We start from the raw sequence: 25,341 nt of genomic DNA on the forward strand, positions 1-25,341 counted from the left end.
TGTAGTAATTATTTTAAGTGAAGCGTTCAGGAACACCCCTCTCTCTCTCTCACACACACACATACACACACACAGAGCAATGCTCCATGAGTAGTAATTCGGCATGAATTACTGAACATGAACCCAGAGTATCTCTCTCAAGATAGAAATGTTACCAGTAATTAGTTTTACATGCATTTAGGAGATCAGTTGCTGACTCCCTTCCTTAGAGAGGCTGGATTTAAACCCAGATACACAAGAGAATTGGTACTGTGTACACCTTTACTAGTTACTTCTGAGGGGAGTGCACAAAATTGTTGAGAGTGGAATGGGGCTCTGGAGATCACAGAGTCCAACTCCCCTTAAAACAGGGTGAACTAGAACAGGTTGCTCAGGGCTGTGTGCAGTCAGGTTTTCTTTCCATAGCCCCAGGGCCAGAAACACCACAACCTCCTGTGGCAGCCTGGGCCAGTGCTAGAGCATCCTCACAGTAAAAACAGTTTCTTCTGTCTGAAGGGAACCTCCTGTGCTTCATTCAGTTTGTGCCTGTTTCCTCTTGTCCTCTCAGGGGGCACCAGTGAGAAGAGCCTGGCTCAGGCTTCTTTACTTACCCCATAAGGTGTGTCTGTGTTTATATATGTATATGTACATACATATACACACATGCACAAGGATGAAATCCACCTTGAGCTTCCTTCTCCAGGCTGAACACTCCCAGCCCTCTCAGCCTCTCCTGCTTGTATGTCACCTGCTCCAAGCCCTTTCATCATCTTCCTTGCCCCTTGGTGGACTCAGTCCAGCCTGTCTGTGTCACCCTTTTTTCTAAGCACTGGACCCAGCCCTTCAGCTGTGCCTCACCAGGGCTGAGGAGGGGGGAGGGATCACCTCCCTGGACCTGCTGCTGGTGCTCTCTGCCTGATGCAGCTCCAGAGGCTGTTGGCCTGCTTTGCCATGGACCACATCCCTGGCTCGTGGACAGCTTGTTCCACAGATCTTTCTCTGGGGAGCTGCTTTCCATGCAGCTTGGACCTTCACTTTTATCTAGTGGTAAATAAAGCCTGTACACACCTCTCTCCAATTTAAGGAACTGAGAGATTTGCCCTTACTGAAAGAAAAAAAAATTCGTAATTTTAAAACCTGGGGAAGCAGACATTTCAAAAACAACTAGGCAAAAAGGTTTACTTTTCCTCTTATCTGCTGACTAGCCTACACAGTGCTTTTTTTTTCCCCCTAAAGCACTGTAGCTTTGCAAAAGAAGAGAGAAGTCAGCATCAGTATAAATGCAAAGCAGAACTAATATCAGTACGATTTGAGTTGTAAGAGTTAGGTGCCTGTCATGGCCAAAACACAAGTCAAAAATCCCTAAAGTGTCACAGCACAACTAATTATTTTTTTCTTTTACATTGGAAATACTGAAACAATCAAAATTAGAAAAACAGTACTGCCTCTTGAATCCTTGTAGAAAAAAATTACTATGTATAAGTCTTATAAAATGACAGCCTGCTTCAAAGCATGGCATGTTTTTCTCAAGTTACATAGTCTTTATCTCTAAATACAGCTTTGTAGAACCATTTGGCAAAAGCATTATTCCATCAATGACTGGGGAAAATATACTGCCCATCTTCACTTCTAGGCAGCTGATTGATGTTCCATGGAATGCCAAGTTCTTCTGTCTCCAAACACCACTTGTAAAAATCAATGAACAAATTCCATACCACATCCTTAAGTTTCCATACTGGCTTACTGTGGTTTTGTACTGTTCTACAATACAGGTATTATTTTGATACACTACAGTGAACATGACACAGCCATGTTGGAAAACACAACAGCAGTTTTCTCACTATAACAGCAACTTCACCTCCCCCAGTACCGTATTTCAGCCTCCTTTTTGAAAAGTTACAGTCATACTCACCCTTAAAACACCACTTCCTTTGCAAGCCAAGTGGCTGCACAGCAGCTTCCAAAAAGCTAGGGCTGGAATTGGTTCATTATTTCACAAGCTAGAGTCTGAAGCATGACAGTACATTCATGGGCATATTCCTTACAAATGCTACTTGTACCAAGTTTATTTCCATTTTTAAATAAAATTTACTTTTTAGTAAAATCTGCCACTGAAGAGAGAAAACCCTGATCTTTTGCGTAAGGTGGCATTTCTTAGCCAAAATGTAAAGTGCAAAACTCCAAGGAAATCTACCATCAATGCACAAGCAGAAAAAAAGGTTTAAAAAGGAAATCTGTGACTCTCACTACTACTACCTTTTTAATAAAAGCAGTAGAATCTGGTCTCTAGGTGGAAAGCCCCTGTAGTTTTAATAATTTTCTTTTTTTATTTTCCACAAAGTACCTAAGCTACAGCAGCTTTCAGAAACAAAGATGACTAAACCCATCCCTCCCTCTAAGACTTCCACTTCATGGCTGGCTGTGTTTATACCCATCAGCCCTGTCTTACCCACATCTAAGGGGAAAAGTATGTTGTTTGAGTCTAAAATTATTCTCCTGGTTAGGAAAATCTTAGGCCATACCTTCATCAAAAGGACACATCACACGAGGTCAAGCTGTACATGCTCTGATCATGTGTCTCACAAGGTCTGCGTGAAAGAAAAACCCTGTAAAGGAGGTTCTGAACTCTGGCATCTAAAAAATGTCATCATTTCTGGTGCTGCACATACAAGAAACATGATGATCCCCATCTTCTGGGTATTTGAAAACAGACTGAAACTTCTGGCTCAAAAGTCTTTTGATAAACTTTTGATTTTGTCAAGTGGCAAGACAGCACAGTCCAGGTATGAGACAGCACGGCCAGGACTCTATAACTAGCACTTAGAGCAAAAGAAAAAGGCAGCCTGAAGAGCATGAAAACAGTAGGAAACTTATTTATTTTAAGGAAACAGAAATAGGACTTGCCTTCTATACTGCCAAGTGTGAATGCAGGAGGGCCAGCAGCACAGGAAACTTGTATCCAGATACCCCCAATTAAATTTAATGGCAACAAATAATCATCATGCTCTGCAGGTACTTTTCTGAGGCATTTCCTCTATAATTTGTTACACATGATTATCAGCTTCCACATGTGAATTAATAGCCAGTTAAGTTAAAAAGTTAAAAGAATTGGCCATAGTCCAAATTAGCTCTGCCAGTCTGGGTCTTCCTATTATGTTCAGCTAAAAGAAAAGACAAGAGGGAGGAAAACACATCTGTTGTTCTGTAGAACTAAGTATTTCTGAAGTAACCAACAGTGAAATTAAAGAAGCCTTAAGCTGTAGAAACAGTATCAAGTGCCACTGAGCTACTACTAACAGACTCTTTCTAGAGAGAAAAGTCTGGAAATAGAAAATAAGCAGCCAAGAACTGAAGCAAATTTGTCTTACTTGTTTCTAGCAGAATTTGTAGTAACCAGGCTTGTTACAAACACAGGTGAGCTGGAAGCCATCCATTCTACAAGAACCTGCTCGTATCACGTCAAGAGTTGCATAAGCAGCAAGGTCTTGGTCACATAAATAAAAATAGAAGCAGCCAATGCACCCAGCAACCCTGCTTATCGCAGACTTGCGAGTGCCAGCTTTTACTCTGCAATGTACAAGCATGTACACCAGCTACTGTTTGTTTGGAACTGAGACACACATTAATTAAAATTAATTGCTTGGATGCCAAGATTCCCAAACTGCAACAACAGCACTACATGTTTCAGTATCCCATTTCATTCATTTCTACAAGTTCAAACAGTACTGAATTTAAACAATACTTAAATTCACAGGGAAAAAAATACCAGTGTCTATTATTTTTAAACTGTAGGCAGTACATAACACTGCTCCCCTCTAAACTGCAGCTCACATACTCAGGCTTTAAAGCACAAAAATGCAGCTTTTACCCAAAGACAGAGAAAGAAAGAACTGGTATTTCTAAATTAGTAAGAACTATTCTGTAAAGAGACACAGGCTATAAAGAAGCAGGTGAAGTGTCTCTGTTCCCCAAGTGGTCCTGGTTAAGGCATCATTATAGATCTATTAACACAGCTGTCATTTTTATCACCAGTAACTATTTAAAATTTTAATATGAAGTCATGAGGTAAAGAGAACAGCACTGGAAGACATTGCATCTAGGCCTGAATAGCCATTGGATTTCATTTACCTTTACAAATGAAATTCAACTGTCAAGACTCACTGCACTCCAAATTAGCTTGCCTGTAATAATAACTGTTAAAATAACTTTTAACACTCCAAAATAAAATCAAGTTTTTGTTATCACTTGTCCAGTCAAATGTGAACTTTAAAGAGATTGGGAATCACATGAAATTTGACTCCATGCAGGAAGGCATGTCAATGGCAAAGATTACGTAGGGGTACGTGCTAAATTCACAGCTGACTTCAGCCCAAAGTTGCATGTTGCTGATAACAGCAGCAGAGACCACCAGATGCATCTGACATGTTCTAACACAGCTGAATCTAAACTGAAGACTGGCACACTCAAAAGCAGACCACACACCTTTACTGAAGTCATCACATTTTGTCCCGTAAAGTGTTGACTTCTTGCCCTGTATGCCAGCACTGACAGATTTAAACGAGCACTGGGAGGCCAAGTTTCACATGAAGGGTAAGACAGGTCCAGTTTCAACACAAGAAATGGCAAATCAAGTTTGTAAAATATTTAATAGAGCAGTTTCCCAGCAGACTCCTGACCAGAATCATAACCAGACTTCTAAAAAGTATATATATTTTTAGATTTGAAAATTTGTCTTTATTTTTTACAAAATGGATTCCAGGAAGTTTAAAAGGCAATATCATAGAGGACTGGGGCGCAGAAATCAGGTGTAGTCATTCAAAGCATTCAAGTAGGAATATGGTCATATAAATATTTGAAAAGCATCTTTTATCATAAATGTTCAGAACAAAATGTATAACTCATTCCAAACTAAAAATTGAGCTTTATAGCATGTATTTCCCTGAACAGAAAAAATAAGTAACTTTCGAAATATTTCTAAAGGCCTGAAAGCTTTTTCCCATGGTTAGTTACAATTAGAAGACTTGCCTTAGATTAAATTCCTTCCTTTCCAAATATGGAAAGTATTAACATCAGTCCACTGTTAAAACAGACAATATGTTGCAAATTAATTCTGGTATAGTATGTTCCAACAAAGCCTAGAGTATAAAGGTGCTGAGGTGGCTTTGAGTTTAGTAGTCATCTCCTCTGCTGACAACCTCCTTGCAGGTGGGGCGCAGCAGGATGGTGTGCTCGAACTGCGCCGTGTAGGAGCCTTTGATGTCGCACAGGGGCGGGTACGGATCCACTATGCCCAGGTCACACAGGTTCTTCAGGGCCATCAGGTATTTACTCTCTCCCAGGCGATCCAGCCACCGGCGGCAGAAGGCAAGAGTACCAAAGTTTTCATTGATAACATTTAGCAAGTGTTTCGCTCTTGGAAGCCTTGAAGACAAAAACAACCCAAGAACACGTCTGAGAAGAAAGGTATCACAAGCAAGCATTCACTGCAGGAATGAAACACACCAGTTAAGAAGAGGGTTAGACTGCAAGCTCTTTTCAGGCTGCCCAGGTTTGGGGTGTCTTTCTATATCAATCAAATTTTCTCTTCCCAGAAGAAAGTGCACTTTCCTCCTGCAAACAGATATCCTTCAAAATACATTGTGAACAGTATCTGCATCTAACTTTGCAAACAAAACTAAACATAGGAACAGAAGTCATTCTCTAAAATAATAAAAGGACATTTCATTTTATCAAGAGAAACAGGAATTTTCCTGATCCAAAGTGGTTAATCATCTGAACTTTCGCATAATTTTGGCATAAGCCTGGTGGTTTAAAATGCTGCGTTTTGAATTCTGAAATCAAATACTTGGTAAATTTTTTATTCATACTTTTTACAATATATAGGCAGAAAAATTACATACTTATAGATCTACCAAAAACTAAGCTTATTTCCAATCATAAGCAGTTCCTTTGCAATTCTTAGTCTTATTCTTCCCATCCCACCTCTTTCACATTCCTAGTTTGTGCTGTGGAAAAGCACGTATGCCTGCTATGTTTCTAAGCAGAGTAGCCTTTGCTTCAGAAAATATGCTGCACTCCTAGAAATGCCAGAATGCAATCCCAGTGACACTGAAAATTAATAACTATTTCATTTTGTAGCAATACACTAAAACAAGAATTTAAAACTCACAAAACACCAAAAAAACACAGATGACGTGAATAGCCTGATATATTCTGGAACAGCAGTAAGATAAAAGATTGTGGCACACAACCACAGTACAAATGTTGATTAAAAAATGCTATACATTTAATATATAGATGAACATACAAGCATAACCTATATATTATTAATTATAAAAAATAATAATGGTAGGAAGATTGTTTAAAAATGATAAAATTCTGAAAACAACCTATTTTCTCCATTTCCAGATTCTTTAGAATAATTCCATATTGTTCCAGATTTACAGTCAGAGCGTATTTTATAACAAGAACATTGCTAACACCTCTTATTAATTAGTGAAGAACATGCACTGTATCAAATTTGAACCTAAGGGAGTGACAGCTCTAGCATAACACACCAGCAAAACCCAACAAAATCCAACCTTATTGGGACATGTCCAACATCAAAGTTCTTCATATAATGAGAACACTCCATATCATCATGTACAACGCCTTTTCCTGTGCTCCCAAAGGTCTCTATAGCATACACTTCACCTTCCTAAGGAGAGAAAAAAGGAACATGTTACAATATGAAAATAAGTGACACTGGACCATTCGGATACAACCATCTCAGTATTACAACTTCTGAATACAAGTAATTAAAAGTGAATAGATTCAAGCACCAAATCAATGCTGAAAGAAATTCAACATGGAGATTTCACACAGTAAAGTTACAGACATCTCAAAATCATCAACTATTTATATTAGTACCATTTTATTTGTTTCAAGTCAGAAATATCAGCATGTTTCTACTCACAATTTCTCAAAGCCATTGCAGTTAAAACATTGTCAAGGCATACATCTACACAGCTAAGAAACGACATCTGCTAACTGGAAATACTTCTCCTTTGCTATTCAGATAGAAGTCCTAGCAAAACTACAGTTTAGACATAGCAAACAGATGTTGATTACAGAGACTTACTGCACTAAAGAACTGTCGGCCCAATTTCTGCAAGAATTTTCTGGTAAACAGCTGCTAGTATATACCCTTAACCTGCTCATTTCTACTCCACGAGATGAATTTCTTCAAGAAATGAAGGTGATACATATCTGCAAGGGCATTATCAAAATTCTAGCCAAGAATAACTGAAATGCCATTACACAAACTCATTTCTGCCAAGTGCATTCACACATCCTTAATGGCAGGACTGTGAAAGGAACTTACCAAGATTTAACATTGACAGACACCATGAGCTGGGTTTTTCAGTTTATTTAGCTACTTTGAAAGTCACAACCCCAAAATAAGAAGCCATAAGAAAAGCAGTAACACAGGCTTCAAATTCAAGATGAACTCTTGAAGATGCCCCTGAACTGATTCATTATAAAAACACAAACCCACAAAAGCCCACACACAATGCCACCACAAAACTCACTTTACACCCACTTTTCCCAAATAAGGATCATCAGAGGCTGTATTTCTCTCAGTCACGAAAAACTCACTGGACTGCAGTCTGATGCTATAATTAGTGCAGTACAGTAAGAGCTTGGCTATGCTCCACATTCTTCATCGGCAAAACTCACTGTGTTTAATGATGTAGGATTGTGTCCTAAGTAACCTACAGAAGCTGAAGAAATTAAAAACATGTCTTCTCCCCAGTGTCTTAATATTCAATTAAAACAATCTCAAAGCTCTGAAATCTTTAAGTAGTATTTGTTTAAAGAACACTTACATTTCACACTAGTAATATACTGATAATGGACAATAACAAAACCAAGTACTATTCACTAAGCCTAACCAAGAACACACAAGCTTTTCTATCTTCCTTTTCCAATACTCTTAATCCCTTTGCACAGTCCTATAGATAAGTTAATAGTTAAAACCTTGTCTTTTTGCTCCCATCATAGATCAACAACTATGATTAAAGCTTGGGTGATGAGAGTAAGCCTGCCTCAAAAAACAATCCTGTGCAGACCACACCTGTGCCTATTCAGCTCTTACAAGTCTTACTTACCCTCATAGGCTTACTGGTGCCCATTAGTGATCAGGCTTTGAGTGAAATTAAAAGCTTCTTATCTCATTACCAATCTCTTAAATAAGCCTTCTTATCTTGTTAGAACACAAGCTTACATCAAAATGGTGGATAAATCTCAGGTTCCATATTTGAATACTGCCTTTACAATTGGTAGTTTGTCACATCATGTACAGTAATTTCTTTTCCCCTGCTCCAAAACGCTATTAAAAACAACATCTTTGATCTAGCCTCTCCCATTAACTAGAAATACACTTAATTATTTTGTATCTGCAAAGAAAAACAGCATTGGAGGCTTTTCAAGAAAAATACTCTATCTAACAGTAGTCACAAAAAAATCATCCAGACATATTTATCAAGAATTACCCAAGCAAGAGAAGACTGAATTACAGAGAGAACAAAAAAGTGTGAATGACTTGCAAATCCAAACACCTTTCAGGAAAACTCTAGTTTCCTGAACTCCAGTTCACCTCAAAATATGAATTCCCATCCTTTTCCATGCTCCTGAGTGCAACATTCCAAAACTGCATTTAAATAATGAATACACGCTGAGAAATAAATATGTAAGAGTTTCTGCAAGTATCACTAAGGCCATTCAGATTTCAAGGGTGGTGGGGGTTTTTGTTTTGTTTTCTTGTTTGGTGGTTTGTTTTTTAAATAGCAGGGTTCCAAGGCTTCAATTTCAGAAAATGTTAGATACCTGAACAGTCCAGGGCTAAACAGAGGAGCCACTGAGATGAAACATTACTCCTGTACAGAAACACTACCAAGTGCAGCAGTTTTTCTGCTGCTGCGATCATCCACCAGGATCACAAATACAACACATTTAAAGTGCACAGCAAATACTCTTGCAGTGACAGCTGGGGAAACTTAAAGGTTTAAGAACTTAATTTACCTCCATTCTTGTGGCTTCTCCTCCTTTCACAATGGGCACCGTTTTTCCAGCGTGTATCCTATATGGTCCGATCGAGTGTCCGTTCAAATTGCGAATTGGCTTCACTTTTGAAGAAAACATTAATGTTACAGGCAATTTCTTAACAAATGTTAAGCCCTTTAAGGCAATTTTGTATGTTAGCCCAAATTGAAAGTTCAATAGTGACTCATCATACTGCAGAGGAACTAAACACAAAACTGTCCACACATCTTGTACAAACACCAGCCAAGACAGAAGTTGGTTTTGTATGATATAGCAAAACTTCATTAGTAAAGACTAGCAACTCCAACAGCAACAAAAGCTTATTAAGAAAGCCAAACAACAGGTATCAAATTAACTGTACAGTTCGAAACAGTTGTTTAGCCTTCATCTTATCTGTTAAAGATACAGTACTTGGAAGGATAAGCCAAGAACATTTCTCCAGAGGAATGGCAAGCCAGCCAAAACCACATATTTATGCAAGACACATACCATCCTTCTAGTACAGAGGTCTTTTCAGTATCATATAAATAAATCCATATTTGTACAAATATATATACATATACACACTTTAAAAACAACTATCCTTATATACAGAAAAGAACTTGCCTTGGTATGTTTTGCCATCGATTTCAACCTCATAAGACTCCATAACTTCTTGTATGGCCTCCCCCACATCACAGAGACGTACATCTATTCCAGCACACTGAAAACAAAGTGCAAATATAAATGGAAAATAACCTCAAAGTTTACTGTAAAAGACTTTGTAAATGACTTACATAATGATCATACCTTTATTCCAGTATTTGTGGCATCCTTTACAGCTTGTAATAGTCTGTCATATTTTGGATTAAATGTGACTGTAAAAGCACAGTCAATAATACGACCTGAAATCAGCAAAAGTTAATTAGCTTCACAGTCTTTGCAATGAAGAACATTCTCAAAGTTTTAATTCATAAATGAAAACTAACCACTAATGTGTGTCCCAAAATCTATTTTGCAGATATCATTGTATTGCAGGACTGTTGGATCTCCAGCATTGGGAGTGTAGTGGGCAGCACAATTATTCAGAGAACACCCAGTAGGAAATGCAAGACCTGCATTTAAACCATTCTCCTTTATCAGTTTACGTGAGCAGTCTTCTAGCTTTTCACTAAAAGGCACAGGGGCGGGAGAAGAAAAAAAAAGAACAGAACAGTTGTCATTAGTATTTCTTATGATGACTTCAAATAAATCAACACAAGAACAAAAACTCAGAAAAATATTTAAACAATATTTAAACAAATGCTTTAATGTGAAATCTTAAAACTATTTGTATGCTAAGTAGACAGACACTCTAGGCTGCAAAACCTAAGTACAACATAACATCCTCAGTTCTTTGTTTCTTCTATCCTTTCTTAGTACTTCTGAGTACTTCTCTGGTGTTTTTACTCTAAATTTAAAATATTCATCCTTTACAAGCTACATTTTATCCATTCTTCCTGAGCAACAGAGATTAAACAACTAAAGTTTAGTAAAATTAAATGCATTCTTTACAATTTCTGGACTTAAAAGGAGAGAAAAAAAAAAGAAGAGAAAAGGCTTCTCATTTACTAAAAAAAGTCTAATTAAAAAAAGGACCCTTTTCTTACTTAATTTGATCAATAACTGTGATAAAATAAAACCTCATGAGATTAGCATTTGTTCTTGGGTTTTGTCTACTCTCAAGCTGCTAGCTACTGCAAAGCTACAGATACGTGTCCACCACCAGGGCATTCTCCTGCAGTGTCAGTGAAGGATGCAAACTGCAGCCCACAGCAGTGCACCATACTCTGATTCTATTTAAGAAAGCCATTCACTCAGAGCTATATGGAAAAAGAAGAGAGTGTATTTTACTCAGCAAGGCCCCACAGCCTTTAGGAAGAATAGTCATGTTTTGAGAAAATTATTGCTTTTAACAGTCAAACTGTAAAATTCAGTATGACAGATTCGTTTCACCCAGACTAGTGATTGTACAGCAGCTGCCTTTCTTTTACTTTTCCTGATGGTATATTATTTCTTTCTGTTATCCTTGCACAGTTACCTTGGGGATCAGCTCTGATTAGCTTTCTTACTATCCTACTCTTGTCAGCACAGTCCTCAGTCACACCAGGCTGAAAGCACCTGATTTTGGAAGCTAAACTGTTCTGGATCAGTGCAGTACTTGGACAGTAGACATTCACTCTAGATAAACTGAAGGACAGAAAAAGTAATAGTTGGAAGAGTCACAAAAATCAGTCCAGGCTAATTATTTCTTTAAATCAAACTTAATCAAAGTCATGTTCATCTTAATCCATTTGCTCAGCTATTTCTTATTAACTGAGAACAATAAAGCCCCCCACACTGTGTTTCCACCAGAAACATCAGCTAATGAAGACTAAACATAGTGAAAACCTCCCTGCCCTGAACTGAACACACAGCCGTGCTGTTTGTATGCCCGTTTGCCCACTCCCAGCCGCAGACTGCACCTGCACTGTCCACACGGCACGGCACTGACAATTCCGGCAAACACCAGGACGTGCTACTGCTGCTGCTGCTTCTCTCAGCACCACTGCAGAACTGATGTGCGAGAGCAGCAAAGGCACTCAAATTTAAGTGAAGCATATAGTCAAAATAAGTGAACATAATGGAAAGCTTAGTTTAAAATTCAGTATGATCCCAGGCCCTGTAAAACTGCAAAAGCTAAAAATAAAAGAGGAAACTTCGAGGAAATAATTGGCAATACTGGCTGTGTACTTCAAACAGAAATCTTTCCAACACTCATGATGCAGTGAATTAAGCACACAAAACTGAGACTAAATCTCTTGCCCTCTGGAGAACGAAGAAAAATCTACAGCAGAGGTGTTTGAGAAGATGTGTGTCCTCACCAGATTTCTATCATGGTCATTCCAGGTTTTATCCAGCTCATAACGTATTTCCTCACTTGTCTGTGTGCCTCTGCAGCCTCCCTAAAGTCATTCCAGATTTCCTCACTGGCTTGGTCTAGTGCTTTCTTTTCTTCACTAGTTGTTCTCCAAGCAGCAGTTCGCCTTGAAAATAAAAAAAGTGTTTCAAACAAGTTAATCACAGCAGTCATTACAACTTCTGTCTAAAGCCTGCAAAGTGTTTATTAACCAGTCAGGTCTACATTCCCCTGGGCAACAGAAAAGATACTGATTTACACAATTTTCAGAAAAAAGGAAGTCTATTTAAAAAAAATAAATCTATTGGCACCACAGACTGGCACCTGAGAAGGGCAGTAACACCCTACCAAAAGCCCAGATAAGCAATCTGCCTAAAGTATGCATAACATCTTCAAAAAGACAGAACAGGCATATAAAATTCACATGAATGCCTGCAACTCTACCTTGAGTTTAGCAGGGAAAACTGCAACAGACTCTGCTCATGCAAAAAGTTAATTTTTTTCACAATCCTACTCAGACAGCACTCTTCCTGTGCAGAGAAGAATCTCAGCACTGTACTGTGGCCGCTTGGCCCAGAAACTGTTAGAGACAATAAACTCCTTCCAAATTTAAGAGTTTACAGTTCCAGTATTACTTTATCTCATCCTCGGAATATTTAGGTAATAACACCTTACACAGTGCATGGTAACTATGAAATATGCCAGGATGTTATTTCTAAATTGGTTGGATGATGAATTAACATTTGTTCCAGGAGAGCACCACTCATTCTGGCTCTCTGGTAGGTTCATAGAACAAATACAAGAATATTTTTTAATACAGGACTAAATATAAGATGAATTTTGAATATATTTTCCACTATGCAAAAGACCCATACAACTAAGGTTTCATGAAAGCAAACAAATAAAAAAGCAATTTGAGCACTCCAGCAGCTGTCAGAATTTAACTAAAAGACTTCTGACTACAAAGTAGAGATACTCTTCAAATGGTGAAGCTGCAGCCTTGTAATGATGCAAAACACTCTAGTGATAACTCAGAGAATTCTGTACATGTTATGCAGGAAAAAAATTACTAAAACCAATAAATAGCTACACATGCTGGTAGGTGGGTCTTAAAAGAAAACAGGTGATGGACAAGATGGACCAAAGATGCTGAAATATGCCAAAGTCTCCAAACTTAGAAATTAACTTTTACCTTTATGCAAATAAGTTGGTTCTAAGCAAACAACTGAATACGCAGATGGTAAAGGACTAGTTTTTGAAATCCAAAGGTGCAGCTTCTTACCTGTTTCATAGACATGTAACTTAGCTCCACTCTAAGAATCCCCTTTACAGCCAAAAACCAGGCAGGAGTGAGCCAAGAGACTATGCCCTGCAACTTTGCTGCACTTTGAACTAAGTATATATGCATAAATACATAAGTATATATATTTAAGTATAAATAAATAAGTATATATATTTATACTAAGTATTTAAGCAGAGTTGAAAATATAAAGAAGGACAACAGGCTATTCCACAAAATATTCCTCAGAATGACCAGATGATCTGAAATATTTTGAGACATTTTGCTTGTTTCTCTTGAACTTTCTACTCCTTTTCAGATAAGTAACGACAGCGCAAAGGAGAAATCCCACTTTTACCTTTCAGAGCAGTTTTCTTGCTCCAGCAGCAAGCATCACAAATCCTACTCTCTGAATTTGCCCTTAACTCTGGCAAATTCTACCAAAAAATCCAAAGCAACAGGCTGCAACACCTGGGCCCCTCACTGCCACTTGAAAACTGGACTACTGCCAGCACAGTAGTCACAGTGAAAAGGTGCACTGCAGAAGAACAGGGGGAAGGGAGACTTGAGGGTCTTTTCAGACTGCTCTGGATTCCAATAGCGAACACCCTCCAGTAGCAAGAACTGCTGACAGAGCCTGGGCAGCTGCTCTGCCATCTGTCACAGACATGAATGCAAACTCCAGCTAACTGGCAGGAAGCCGTCCTCCCTCTGTCCTACTGTACTTCAGCAAATAGTCACTTCATCCAAGTCACTTGGGGGACAAGACAGCCTCTACATTTAAAAATACTGTATCAGAACCACAGCATTTTGCTGCCGAAGCTGCACTACTGCACCTGGGAGCTCAGGAAGGGAGGCAAGAAATCCTGCTTGGGCCTAAGCACTTCAGGACATGTGAAAAACCAATTGATCAAATGAAGGCCTCACACCAAACATTACGTGCTCTGACAGGTACATGAGCTAACAAGCTTTTGACAGTTTCCTAACATGCTGCCTACCACACGTCAGCTGAAGTTCTCCTCTTGCTCCAAGCCATTTGTTCCATCTTTTCACTCCAGTTCACAGCCCGCAGTTTTCACCAGCACAAATCTGTACAGGATCATGCTGTAAACTAGATTCTAGTGATCAAAGAATTCCAGAAAATAAATTTCCCCAGCTTACCTTCACCCAGAAACCCAGTCAACATGCTGGAGGGAAGGGATGCCATCCAGAGGGACCTGGACAGACTTGAGAGGTGGCCTGTGTGAACCTCATCAAGTTCAACAAGGCCAAGTGCAAGATCCTGCACCTGGGTCAGGACAATTCCACCACTAATAAAGGCTGGATGGAGAATGGATTGAGAGCAGCTCTAAGGAAAAGGATTTGGGGCTGTTGGTGGACAAGAAGCCCCACAAGACCCAGCAATGTGCATTTACAGCCCAGAAAGCCAAATGATACTCTGGGCTGCATCAAAAGCAGCCCAACAGGTGTAGCCAACAGGTCAAGGGAGGGAATTCTGCCCCTCTACTCCGCTCTGGTGGGATCCCACCTGAGTGCTGCATCCAGCTCTGGGGTACCCAACAGAAGAAGGACAGGGCCGTGTTGCAGCAAGTCCAGAGGAAGGCCATGAAGATGATCAGAGGACTGGAGCACCTCTCCTATGAAGACAGGCTGAGAGAGTTGGGGTTGTTCAGCCTGGAGAAGAGATGGCTCCAGGGAGAGCTCATAGCACCTTCCAGTACCTAAAAGGTCTAAAAGAGAGCTAGAGAGGGACTTTTTCAAAGGCCATGTATTGACAGGAAAATGGGTAATGGCTTTAAACTGAAGAGGGTCAGTTTAGAACAGTTGTTAGGAAGAAATTCTTTAATGTGAGGGTGGTGAGGCACTGGAACAGGTTGCCCAGATAAGTTGTGGAAGGTGTCCCTGCCCGTGGCAGAGGCATTGGAACTACATGACCTTTGGGGTCCTTTCCGAACCAAACCATTCTATGATTCTATGATAGCAGCACAGAGGCAGAAACAAGCAGGCAGGATCAAGAATTCCTTAATCCCACTTTAACAAAAATTGGTGTATCATGAAATATTGTTTATCTGTTTTCTGCCCTCTCTGTTGTATCATTTCAAATTCAGGTGCCTTCAACAAAAAACCACAACCTTCAAACAAAAGTAAATACCTGAGATATAAAAATCTGTTGTCTACATAAGAACTGATTGTGCGCTATTTTCTTTTGCTGAAATTTGAATCACACCCACTTCCAGTTCAACTTCTCACACAAAATACACAATTGTAGGTTGATGAGAGGTAACTTTAGAAAGCATATGACATCAAGAGTTAAGAATAGAAGTGCAACTCTAAAAAAATCAAAGACAAAACCCTACTGACCTCAGCATGAATAAGAGAAGCACAAAAACGCTTCACCAATATATAAAATGAAACTATTATTCAGAATAGGAAATATCTCAGCATTAAATGTCAGCTACTAATTTAAGTAGCTGCTTATATTAGGAAATACTAAAGTAGCATCATAAGATTTAAATATTTAAATTAGGAACAAAACTAAACATATATTTGCTTAAGCACATTATATAAAGAAACTATTTCAGGTTCCTTAGAAGAGTATATTCTTCTTCCATAACAGAACACTCTGGTACAGAAAAGACACCCCACCTAAATCCTGTTCTGAAAGGCAGTTTGTTTTGCATTTACTTTTTTTTTTTTCCTAATAAATAGTAGTGAAACCAGAGCAAACAATTTAATCTTTAATATCAGAGATGTGAAAAGTGTGTTATTTGTGAATAACTATGAACATGCTTAAGGTGTTTATCATCTAATTTCCTTATGATCCTTATCATCTAATTTCCTCAACCTTATGAGCATGGCATATACAGGAGAACATTTAACTCCTAAGCATTAAAGAATCACTCCTGGACCAGCCTGTCAGAAATATCCTGTGAAAGTCCTTCATTAGCATGCAAAAGGCAGTCATTTATAAATAAATAGGAGCACCTTATGATCAAACTGAAGTAATTATAAAGAAGAAAAGGCTTTCACAAAAGCAAATTTTATTCTCATAAAAATGAAACCATATTATATGTGAATATCTGAACACAATTTATAAGATGTATTAGACTCAACTATGTAGCTTACGCTCTATGAGAAAAACGCATTGACTTTATATAATCAATAAATAAACATTTCAAAGTAATTTCATTTTGAAAAAAAAGTAATTGGAAAAAACCAGATAATGCTTTCAAAAATATAAGTATTTATCTACTCCCTCTCTTTGGTTTAAACTATTTTTTTTCAGAGTTTCAATTCAAAATTTCCTGGGAAGTTTCAAAGTTTTCAGTAATACTTGGTCTTTTCATCTTTTCATGTAATTCAAGCTAATTCTATGCCACACATCCCCTGTCTCCCTCACATGACCTTCCACAACACTTCACATGGGAGAAAAAAAAAAAAATCAGTCAAGGACAACACAGTCAAGGTGGTATGCCCTAGTTCTTAACAAAAGAAATAGTAGTCGCCTGTAAAAACATAAGGATGCAGATCTCTGTTCCAGCAAACCACCAGAAGCTGTTGCTTGTATAGTGAAATTGCACACTATTCCCACATCACTATGAATTACAAAAAACAGATGAGGTTATAATAACTATATATTTATACAAAGAAAGAGAAGCAAAGTACAGAATATACCACTTGGGCTTTTAAATTGAGAGATTGACGTGTCTCTACCAAAAAATAAATAAAAACCAAACAGTTGATGTCTTAATGGTCGCAAAACTGCTGCACAATAGTGTCTCATCTCTTTAAATTTTAAAACTTCACTCACTTCTAATTCAGACAATGTTTTCCTTACAAGCTGCCTACTGAAATCCTGCTGGTCCCCTGCCTCATGGCAATTCTGCTCATACTGGCTACACTCTAATTAAAAGGGTAGGGAAGGATGAACATTTCTGGGCTGAAGACTTGTATTCTTTGAGTTCTTGGATGATCCAGTTAAAAAAAAAAGGCAAAACCCAAAGCACATTACAACTAATTTTTTCCATTTAGCTGTACTTAAACAGCTTTTTCAGCACATCCAAATGACAGCATTTATTTTTTAAGCTTAAAACACTCACCCATCTTGTGTTGGTGGATATTCACATTCTTCTCCCTTTGGGAATACATTGCTGGGAAATAGATCACATATTGGAATAGAAGGTGGATCTGTTTGGACCTTAGCTGTTGAGTATAATTTAAGAAAGTTTTACACAGGGTACACTGGAAATATACATTATCTTATTTCGAGCACAGAAGTTAAACAGCACAAGTTATTTAAGACTCCCTTACTAGAACTCGGGCTTCTACCAAAACTATCATATCACAATGCCCTCATATGACTTTATTCAGCCAATACTCAAGGCCAAATGAATGCCCTCAGTGGCATGCAGGGATAGCAGAAAGAGGACAACTCAGCCAGACTTAGGTTACAAACACAAACTGCACCCCAAACTTTGTTTCAGCTGTCAAGAACAGCACTTGCACACACTTAATACCAAATATTCCTGCAGTCCATATTTTTGTGCTTGATACCTACGTCCTTTCTTCTTTTTCTTCTTCTTCTTCTTCTTCCCAGTTGCTCCATCTCCTTCACCCTCTCCATCTACAGGAAAGAAAGTGCTCAGGTGAACATAAAATAACCTTAAAGAACCAAAGTTCGCATGATACACATAGAAACATCTGGACTATCTGGAAACACTTCTTTCACAGAATTTAATGGATTAAAATACAACATCCAAAAGCTGCCACCAAACCATTAGCATTTTCAGCCCCCCCACAGACCTAAGAAAATAGTTTCTAAAGTTAACAAACATATCACCAAAGAGAGCAAAAAATGTGGCTCAGGGAAAGTATTTTCACAAAGTCCTACTTCATATTCCTTTCTTCTCAATTCAGGCAAAAAGATGCCAAGGATTGTTGGAGGACACGAGAGAGGATGGTATTAGACACAACAGCTAAATAAAAAGTTAGAAACTACGGCTTCAAACTCATCTTCTGATGTTTCAGCTAAAGGAACTAACTGCATCTGGAAAGATACAAACCCCAAATGTGTAAAGATGACACCCTTAGAGCAGGATGAGTTTAATCTGGAGATAACAGGGAAGGTCACAAACAGCACTCAACAAAACCAGTGCATGTGGGAGCTACAAGGGTGGTAAAACACCAGAACAGGTTTCTCCGAGAGGTGGTAGATGCCCCATCCCGTGAAACATTCAAGGTCAGGCTGGATGGGGCTTGGAGCAACCTGATCTAGATGAAGATGTCCCAGCTCACTGCAGGGGGCTGGACCAAATGACCTTTAAATGACCCTTCCAGCCCAAACCATTCTATGAATCTATACCAGTGGGAAGTTTCCAGAGAGCAGAGCACGTAAGCACCAAGAATCAGCCACATCATTTACAGTCACATTTGGGGGTTAACAACAACCCCACAAACTTCACATTTGGCTACTTCTCATGCCTAGTTACTTCATATCAATATCTAATATGACCTCATCTAATTAAACCTTCTGGACCTAAACACAGGTTCTTTTTCATCTACAGTGAAAAGTAAAAAAAAGTTTTAGAATCAAATCAAAGCATCACCATTTTGAATGTATTTATACAGAAACTTGTATTTAAAACCAAAACAAAACACTTATCAGCTGCTCCAGTCACTAAATTACAAGCCTCTCATGAAGACCAATGTGATCTGCATTTTTATGCCATGGTGAGTGCTGTAAGCCTGAAGCTGGGGCAAATTTCAGTAAATGTCACTCCTGCCCCTCCCGGCTCATTTTGGCATTAAGTATTAATTTAAGTTTTTGCAATAAATAGCAAATATAAATACTTTGTAGCTATAACATAGTCCAGCCTACCAAATTCTTCATCAATCATTATTTCATAGATAGCCAAAAATCTTTAATAGTGCATATAAATTTCTTTAAAATGTGGTAACTTTACCACATTTCTCTTGACCTTGAGCTGTGCTCAAACTATTCATAAAGCAGTTAATTAAATATGACTCCAGTTCATTCACCAAGGGATTTTTTGATTTTTTTTTTTTTTAATGCTAGGTGTAAACTGAAGGGGAAAAAAACCCCAGCATTTCTTAAACGTTGTTGCTGTTGCTATCTGCTTATTGTGGCTTTTTCATACATCACTGGATGTGAAACTGCCAACTGCAAGCCAAACCAATCCTGCCTGTGCTTTCATGCCCTTGAAGACTACTGCAGACTAACTGTGATGCCAGAAACATAACTACTGCATCTGACCAATACCCTGTTTGTCTTCAGGTTATTTAGCTGCTAGTGAAAAAAATTTTCGGCAGAAAAGGAATTTAAGATCTTTGCAGAACTGAAGCCCAATCTTATTTCATTTTGGCACGGCCATTTAATAACTCAGAGCAGTATCACGCAGAAACGATATCAGCATGTTTTAACACGGCAAGGGAAATCCAAAAGAGCACTTTCTAACCTCTCCTAGAGTTCAAAAGTTGTAAAGTCTCATTTTTGGGAGGCCACTCAGGCTTATCAAATGGAACAAAAAGAAAAAGAAAAACTGGAGTAGGTATTTTATTGATTTTAATCTAATGCAGCACCATGTCTTTAAGCAACAATCCTGAAACTACACAATTAAAACAGCAAGTGATGAGAACCAGTACAGGTAAGAACATACAGTCGTCTTGAAAAACCTTATATCACTTTTTTATTTTTCTGCAAAAATATCGATTTTACTAAAAACACATACAAGTCTAATATGTAGAAAAAAAGGAAGATCATTAGTTCATAGCATCATTAATTTTTTTATATTTTCTGATACTGTAATACCAATTGCTAATACTGTAAAAAGGATAACAGAGCACAGCATTTGATCTGCAAGTAACAATGTTATTTCTTCTGAGATGGAACTCTATTCTAATAATTTTCCAAGATCTCTTTTCACTGGATAAAGTTTTCACTATCCCTCTCAATACTTTTTACTCAACTTGTAATGATGGCAAAGCACATATTGCAATTATTATCTTTCAACTCCATAACCTGAAATATACCACAAAACAAATAAACCATCAGAATATATTTCTATGGAAAGTAACAGCATTAAACTGTAGTGTACACTGCAGACTGAAAACGTTCAAAGACAAATTTATTTATTTAATACACCGTGGCACACTGATTTAATTTTTTAAAACTTCCATACTCCATTCATTAAAATTAAACTCCAGAATGATGAATTCCACCAAGTCAACTAAGAAGATTGCTAAGCAGACTAAGAAACATTTCAAGATGCTGAGTCAACTTTACATGCTATCTTTTTGCATGTATTTTTTAAAATTTCCATGTCTATTGAGAACCATCCCTCAAACCAAAGGAAACACAGCACCTTTATGCGATATTCCTACAGAAGAGATGCACCCAATCTGGATTTCAGTATGGACACTTTTAAGGCTCTTGCTTAGAAAATCAGCTGCATATCACAAGTAACACAGGAGGTGTATGTCTTACTTGTGTATTAATCCCTCCCCAATTCAATTTTAATGAGAAAATATAATTATAGATGAGCAGGTTTAAAGTCAGGGTAAAGACTCTAAAACTTCCTATTAATTAAAAGGCTCCCTTAAAATTTGCTCTATGTTTTAAGCCACGAATAAGAGACATAATTTGGAACATAAATGCCTACTGACCATGGTAATGCAAGTGAGAGTAATTTATAGCTTAACTTATCTCAAACTAAACATTTCCTTCAGTAATTAGGTCCTTGAAAACACAAAGCTTTAAAAAAGCTTGGATCCCTGTTATTTTTCTTTGCATGCATACGTGACAGCTGAAATGTTGACAAAAAAAGTTAAAAGTGTATATGGTTCCATCTCACCTGTCCCAAGGAAAAAAATAAACAAACAAAATCAAAACCCAGAAAGATATCTGTAAAAGGGTTGTTAAAATGTGTGTTTTGGAAGAAGCTGAAACTCAAAATGTCAAGAGAAAACATAAGTTACGCTTACCTTCATCATCATCATCTTTTTCTTTCTCCTCCAGTGCTTGCTTGTCCAATTGTTTTGCTACATCATCAAGAGCACCTTCTATTTCTTTATCTGTTTCTTGTCCTGTTTGTAAAATTAAAGTATGACTTACCGTAAAACATCAGCTCCACAGTACTAACCAATAGCCCCCCAAACTTTACACAAATATTATGCTGTATTCATCCTACAGACACCAGAGCACATACTGCTTTTCTTCTTTCTCAGCAGCCCCTATGTGCAAGACTGTAGGGCCCTACAGTGACAGGCACTGTTACTGACACTTGCGTATAAAGGTAGATTACCCTGACACTTCTGATTACTTTTTTCTGCCAGGGTAACTAGTTCTCCTTGCCGTAGCAGCAGCCTGCTCCTGTAAGATAACATGGGCGTGAAGTAGATAATTATAAACGCACAGCACCATCATCACTCGCTGCTGGCCTGCTAAAACAAACCCAAACCGTAGCGCCTTTACACCATTTGCCCAGACTTGCTCCGGCTCTCTGCGAGGACTTGGGAGGGGTGCTCAGCCTCCATCACGCGGGATGACTTTTACACCAGCAGTCTCACGCCTCGCTCCCCTCGGGGCATAGGAGGGCGTGAGGGAAGCGGTGGCTTCTCCTGCGCGCCCCGGAGAAGGCAGGACTCCCCAGCCCCGGTGGAACGGCAGCAGCACCCTCCGGGCACGGCCAGCCCGCTCCGAGCCGCGGGGATCCCCCTCAGCCCGCACGGCCGCCACGGCCCGGGACAGTGTCCTCGGCGGACCCCCGCACCCGCACGGCGGGACCCTTCGGCCCCCCGCGGCCTCCCGGTGCCGCGCACGACGCCCGGTGTGCCGGGCCGCGGCCCCTCACGCCACCCCGCCAGCCCCTCAGCGCAGCGTCCCGGCGCGGCGCGGCCCGGCCCCTACCCGCGGGGCCCGCTTTGCCCTTCTTCTTCTTCTTGCGCTTCTTCTTGGCGCCATCCTCGGCGCCGAGCCCCGCCGCGCCGTCCCTGTCGCCGGGCTCGGGGGGCAGCTCTCCGTTCAGGTGCTGCTCCGGCTCCTCCGCCCGCCCCACGCCCGCCATGTCGCCGCGGCCGCGCCGCCTCGCGCGCACGGAGCGAGCCGGGCACAGCGGCGGGCCGACAGCGCGCTCGGTGGTGCGCGCGGGGCACGCCGGGACGGTGGAGGACTCCGCGGGCAGGGCAGGCGGAGCAGAGGGGGGCGGCCCCTCGGCCGCGCACGCGCACCGCGCCCGGTGCGCGCGCGCGGGGCCGTGACGGGGGTGGGGCCGTGGCGGCCGTGCGGCGGAATAAAAAAATGGAAAAATATCTTATTAAAACAACCCTTTTCTCCAACAGGAACAGCTGCTGTTGAATGTTTATAGGATGTGCGATTGTTGAAGTTTTACAACTGGAGGACACTGAGCAAATTTAAGTCACACGAGAGAACTCGTGTACAGAAGGAAAACACTGCACTGAAAAAATTACTTGTTCCAAGGCACGTGGAGCAAATAAAGGGAAGATTCTAATACATGCTCAAGGACACTGCCTTGTCCCGTTTCCACCACTACCTAGAAAAGCAAGGCAAAGTACCAGTATTGCCAGCGTCCACTAATGGTTCATTAAATTAGCCCAGTTCTTAAAATTCGTTTGCTGAGTTTATACTTTGCACAAGTTTTCTACTAGTATAACATGCTGGCTGAAAAATACTTTTTTCCCTCACTAGCATATTTCAACATGTATTTATAGTACATAATATAGTGTCATTACAATTTATAACATACAAAGGTTAAAAGTGAGCCTTATTTTCCATAGCTGCGTTTTAAAATGCTTCTGCAGACAGGTCTCTGCTTATGAAAACTGGTAATGCCTTGTACCTCACTGAGATACCAATTCTGCCCCCTTGACCCCGCTGATGCCAGCTCCTGGCTTCCATCTGCCAGCTCCTGGCTTCCATCTCCCCGCTCCTTGCCTGACACCCCTAGGCACTTCCTCACTCCTGCCCTGATACAATTCTCAGTAAGAACAACACTCCAAAAGGCTAAGCTAATGCTCTAGTAATGATCAAACTCCATGCTGCTCCGGGCAGGTGTCACAGCAGCATGTTCTCCACTGCTTTTGCTTGGAAGAGCACTTGAACATGGAAACATCCAGCTGGGGCATTTTTGGGCAGGGATGGGTGCAGGGAAGGTGATTCCCCTGGCCTCAAGGCATGTTCTGAGCAGTAAGACATGCCTTACCAGTTGGAAACTGCTGTGTAACCACTTGTTCCCCCCTTTAAATCACATGGGTATATGCCACTGTTAATTAGTCTAACTGGACCACCTCCTGGAGGGCCCTATAATGGCCAGTCTTCGCGAGCGAAGATTTTTGGGAAAGGTCATTAACCCTTCCAGCCTGCGCAGTGGATTTTTAGGTGAGACACAGCGTGCGCTGAACTGAGCCCACCCTTTAGTCCTGAGGTTCATCTGTCGGGGCCGAGCAAAGCTTGGACAGTGGCAGTGAGGTCCCCAGGATGTAGGTTTGTTTAGAGTGACCTTCTCTTAGGTGGATTGCCTACCAAGGCTGACGAGCTCCACCTGCCCAGGGGGCCGGGAATCGAACCCGGGTCGCAGAGGTGAGAGTCAGGCACTCTAACCACTAGACCACCAGAGGCCCTGGAGGGCCCTATTGCTATGGTTAAAGCAGGATAAACCTTGAAGGATAGAGCAGGTGAGCTGTTTAGCTCAGTCAGAATTGATGTTGTCTCTGAGCCATGGAGGAATAGCTCTTTACCATACTGAGAATGGATGACGTAAAAGCATGTGTACTAATGTTGCGTACAAAACACTCTTGGTTTATTGCTTTTCATTCTAGTTTGTGAATTAGAAGAGGACTCTACAGAGCTGGGGTTTTGTTTGGTTTTTTGTTTGTCTTTGGCTTGGGGTTTTGGGGGTTTTTTTGGTGGTTGGTGGCAGGGGGAGGGGGAACACGAGTGGTAAAATTTCTTGAATTCTACATTTTGAGTCATCTTGGACCTTCCTGTTGTACATATACCGTAGTTGGGCATTGTAATGGTCCCAAGATATCCAAGAGCAGTAGTTTTGTGTTTTATTTTAATCCATTAGTCTCTCATACAGCAGACTGTTCTTACCCCTCGCTATATCCCCTGTAGTGTCTTTGACAGTGTGAAAAAGAGAGTTACTAGCTTGTGCTCCTGTTCCATTTGCTCTGGTGTGTGCCAAAACAGACAGGTTGCCAGACCACGGATTTTGTTGACTCTAGAACTGAAGTGACAGATAAAGGAGTCCATAAAGTCTAAAGAAGCCCAGGGAATACAGGAGAGATGCTGACCAGAGATAGATAAGTAAGAATAAATCTCATGCAGCAGCTCCAAACATGAGATCCAGAAGTAGGGGCATCAGAGGGAAAAAAAACCCAAGCAGAACAAATACTTCAGTGATCAGCTGAATTAATGAAGGCAGTTTTCTCAGAAGGTTATTTCTTTCCTCCCCAGAATGACTCTGACACCAGTCATAATCACTGTGATACCCCCACAGAGAGAGGGAGATGGCTTGCCCTGTAGTAGTACATGTGCAGTTGGCCAGCTGACTGCTGCCACACAGTTCAGCAGAGTTTGGCCTGTCTCTCTTTAGGTGGGGATGCTTCTTCAGGCCACTATCATCTATTCAGCTGCTGATTTTTACAAACTGTGTCCAGACGTCATTATCTTTGGGCGTGTTATTCCACCAAATTTGGCTGAAACGGGACATTCATATAAACCTCCTTTCCTTAAAAAAGTAGGCTGAAAATAAATTGTAGAGGGGTGTCACACTTAACTTTACAAAGAATATGAATAAAACCCAGCAGAGTGAAAGCAAACTGGCAGAGAGGTAGAAGAGGCAGGATTAACAATGTATCTCCACAGCTTGAGGTGGTGTTACTGGACCCAGGCTGCGTTCATTTGGCTCTCAGGGAAGAGGGCACATTGGGCAATGCAAAGTTAAGCACTTTCCAGGTTATGCTTCTTCCAGACCCAGAATTAGCACTGTACGTAAGAGAGTACAGATAACCAGCAGGAGAATAGCATGATAACCAACCTGCA

General features: G+C 40.2%; 1 protein-coding gene across 1 annotated transcript; it reads right to left on the reverse strand.

The window, feature by feature from the left end:
• Positions 1–4,606: 4,606 nt before the first annotated feature.
• On the reverse strand, positions 4,607–22,443 carry METAP2 (methionyl aminopeptidase 2). The gene is made up of 11 exons (XM_027732259.2): positions 22,186–22,443; positions 21,261–21,362; positions 17,818–17,883; positions 17,360–17,462; positions 11,946–12,107; positions 10,032–10,213; positions 9,853–9,947; positions 9,670–9,766; positions 9,043–9,146; positions 6,561–6,676; positions 4,607–5,400 (listed from the first exon to the last, which is right to left on the reverse strand). The coding sequence occupies exons 1-11, from the start codon at positions 22,340–22,342 to the stop codon at positions 5,148–5,150; spliced, it is 1,437 nt and encodes a 478-aa protein (XP_027588060.2). The 5' UTR covers positions 22,343–22,443; the 3' UTR covers positions 4,607–5,147.
• Between the last annotated feature and the right edge of the window lie 2,898 nt (positions 22,444–25,341).

Source organism: Pipra filicauda, unplaced genomic scaffold, assembly GCF_003945595.2.
Source record: "Pipra filicauda isolate LSUMZ 115617 unplaced genomic scaffold, ASM394559v2 scaffold132_size2486313_pilon, whole genome shotgun sequence".
Taxonomy (NCBI): Eukaryota; Metazoa; Chordata; class Aves; order Passeriformes; family Pipridae; genus Pipra; species Pipra filicauda.

Bases quoted from the DNA above. Each gene is read 5' to 3' on its own strand.
- METAP2 (XM_027732259.2), bottom strand. From the start codon at position 22,342: ATGGCGGGCGTGGGGCGGGCGGAGGAGCCGGAGCAGCACCTGAACGGA. The intron at 17,463-17,817 runs GTAGGTATCAAG...TATACTCAACAG, and splicing joins GAAGAAAAAGAAGAAAGGAC to CTAAGGTCCAAACAGATCCA. The intron at 10,214-11,945 runs GTGAGGACACAC...TGTGCCTTTTAG, and splicing joins ATGACCATGATAGAAATCTG to TGAAAAGCTAGAAGACTGCT.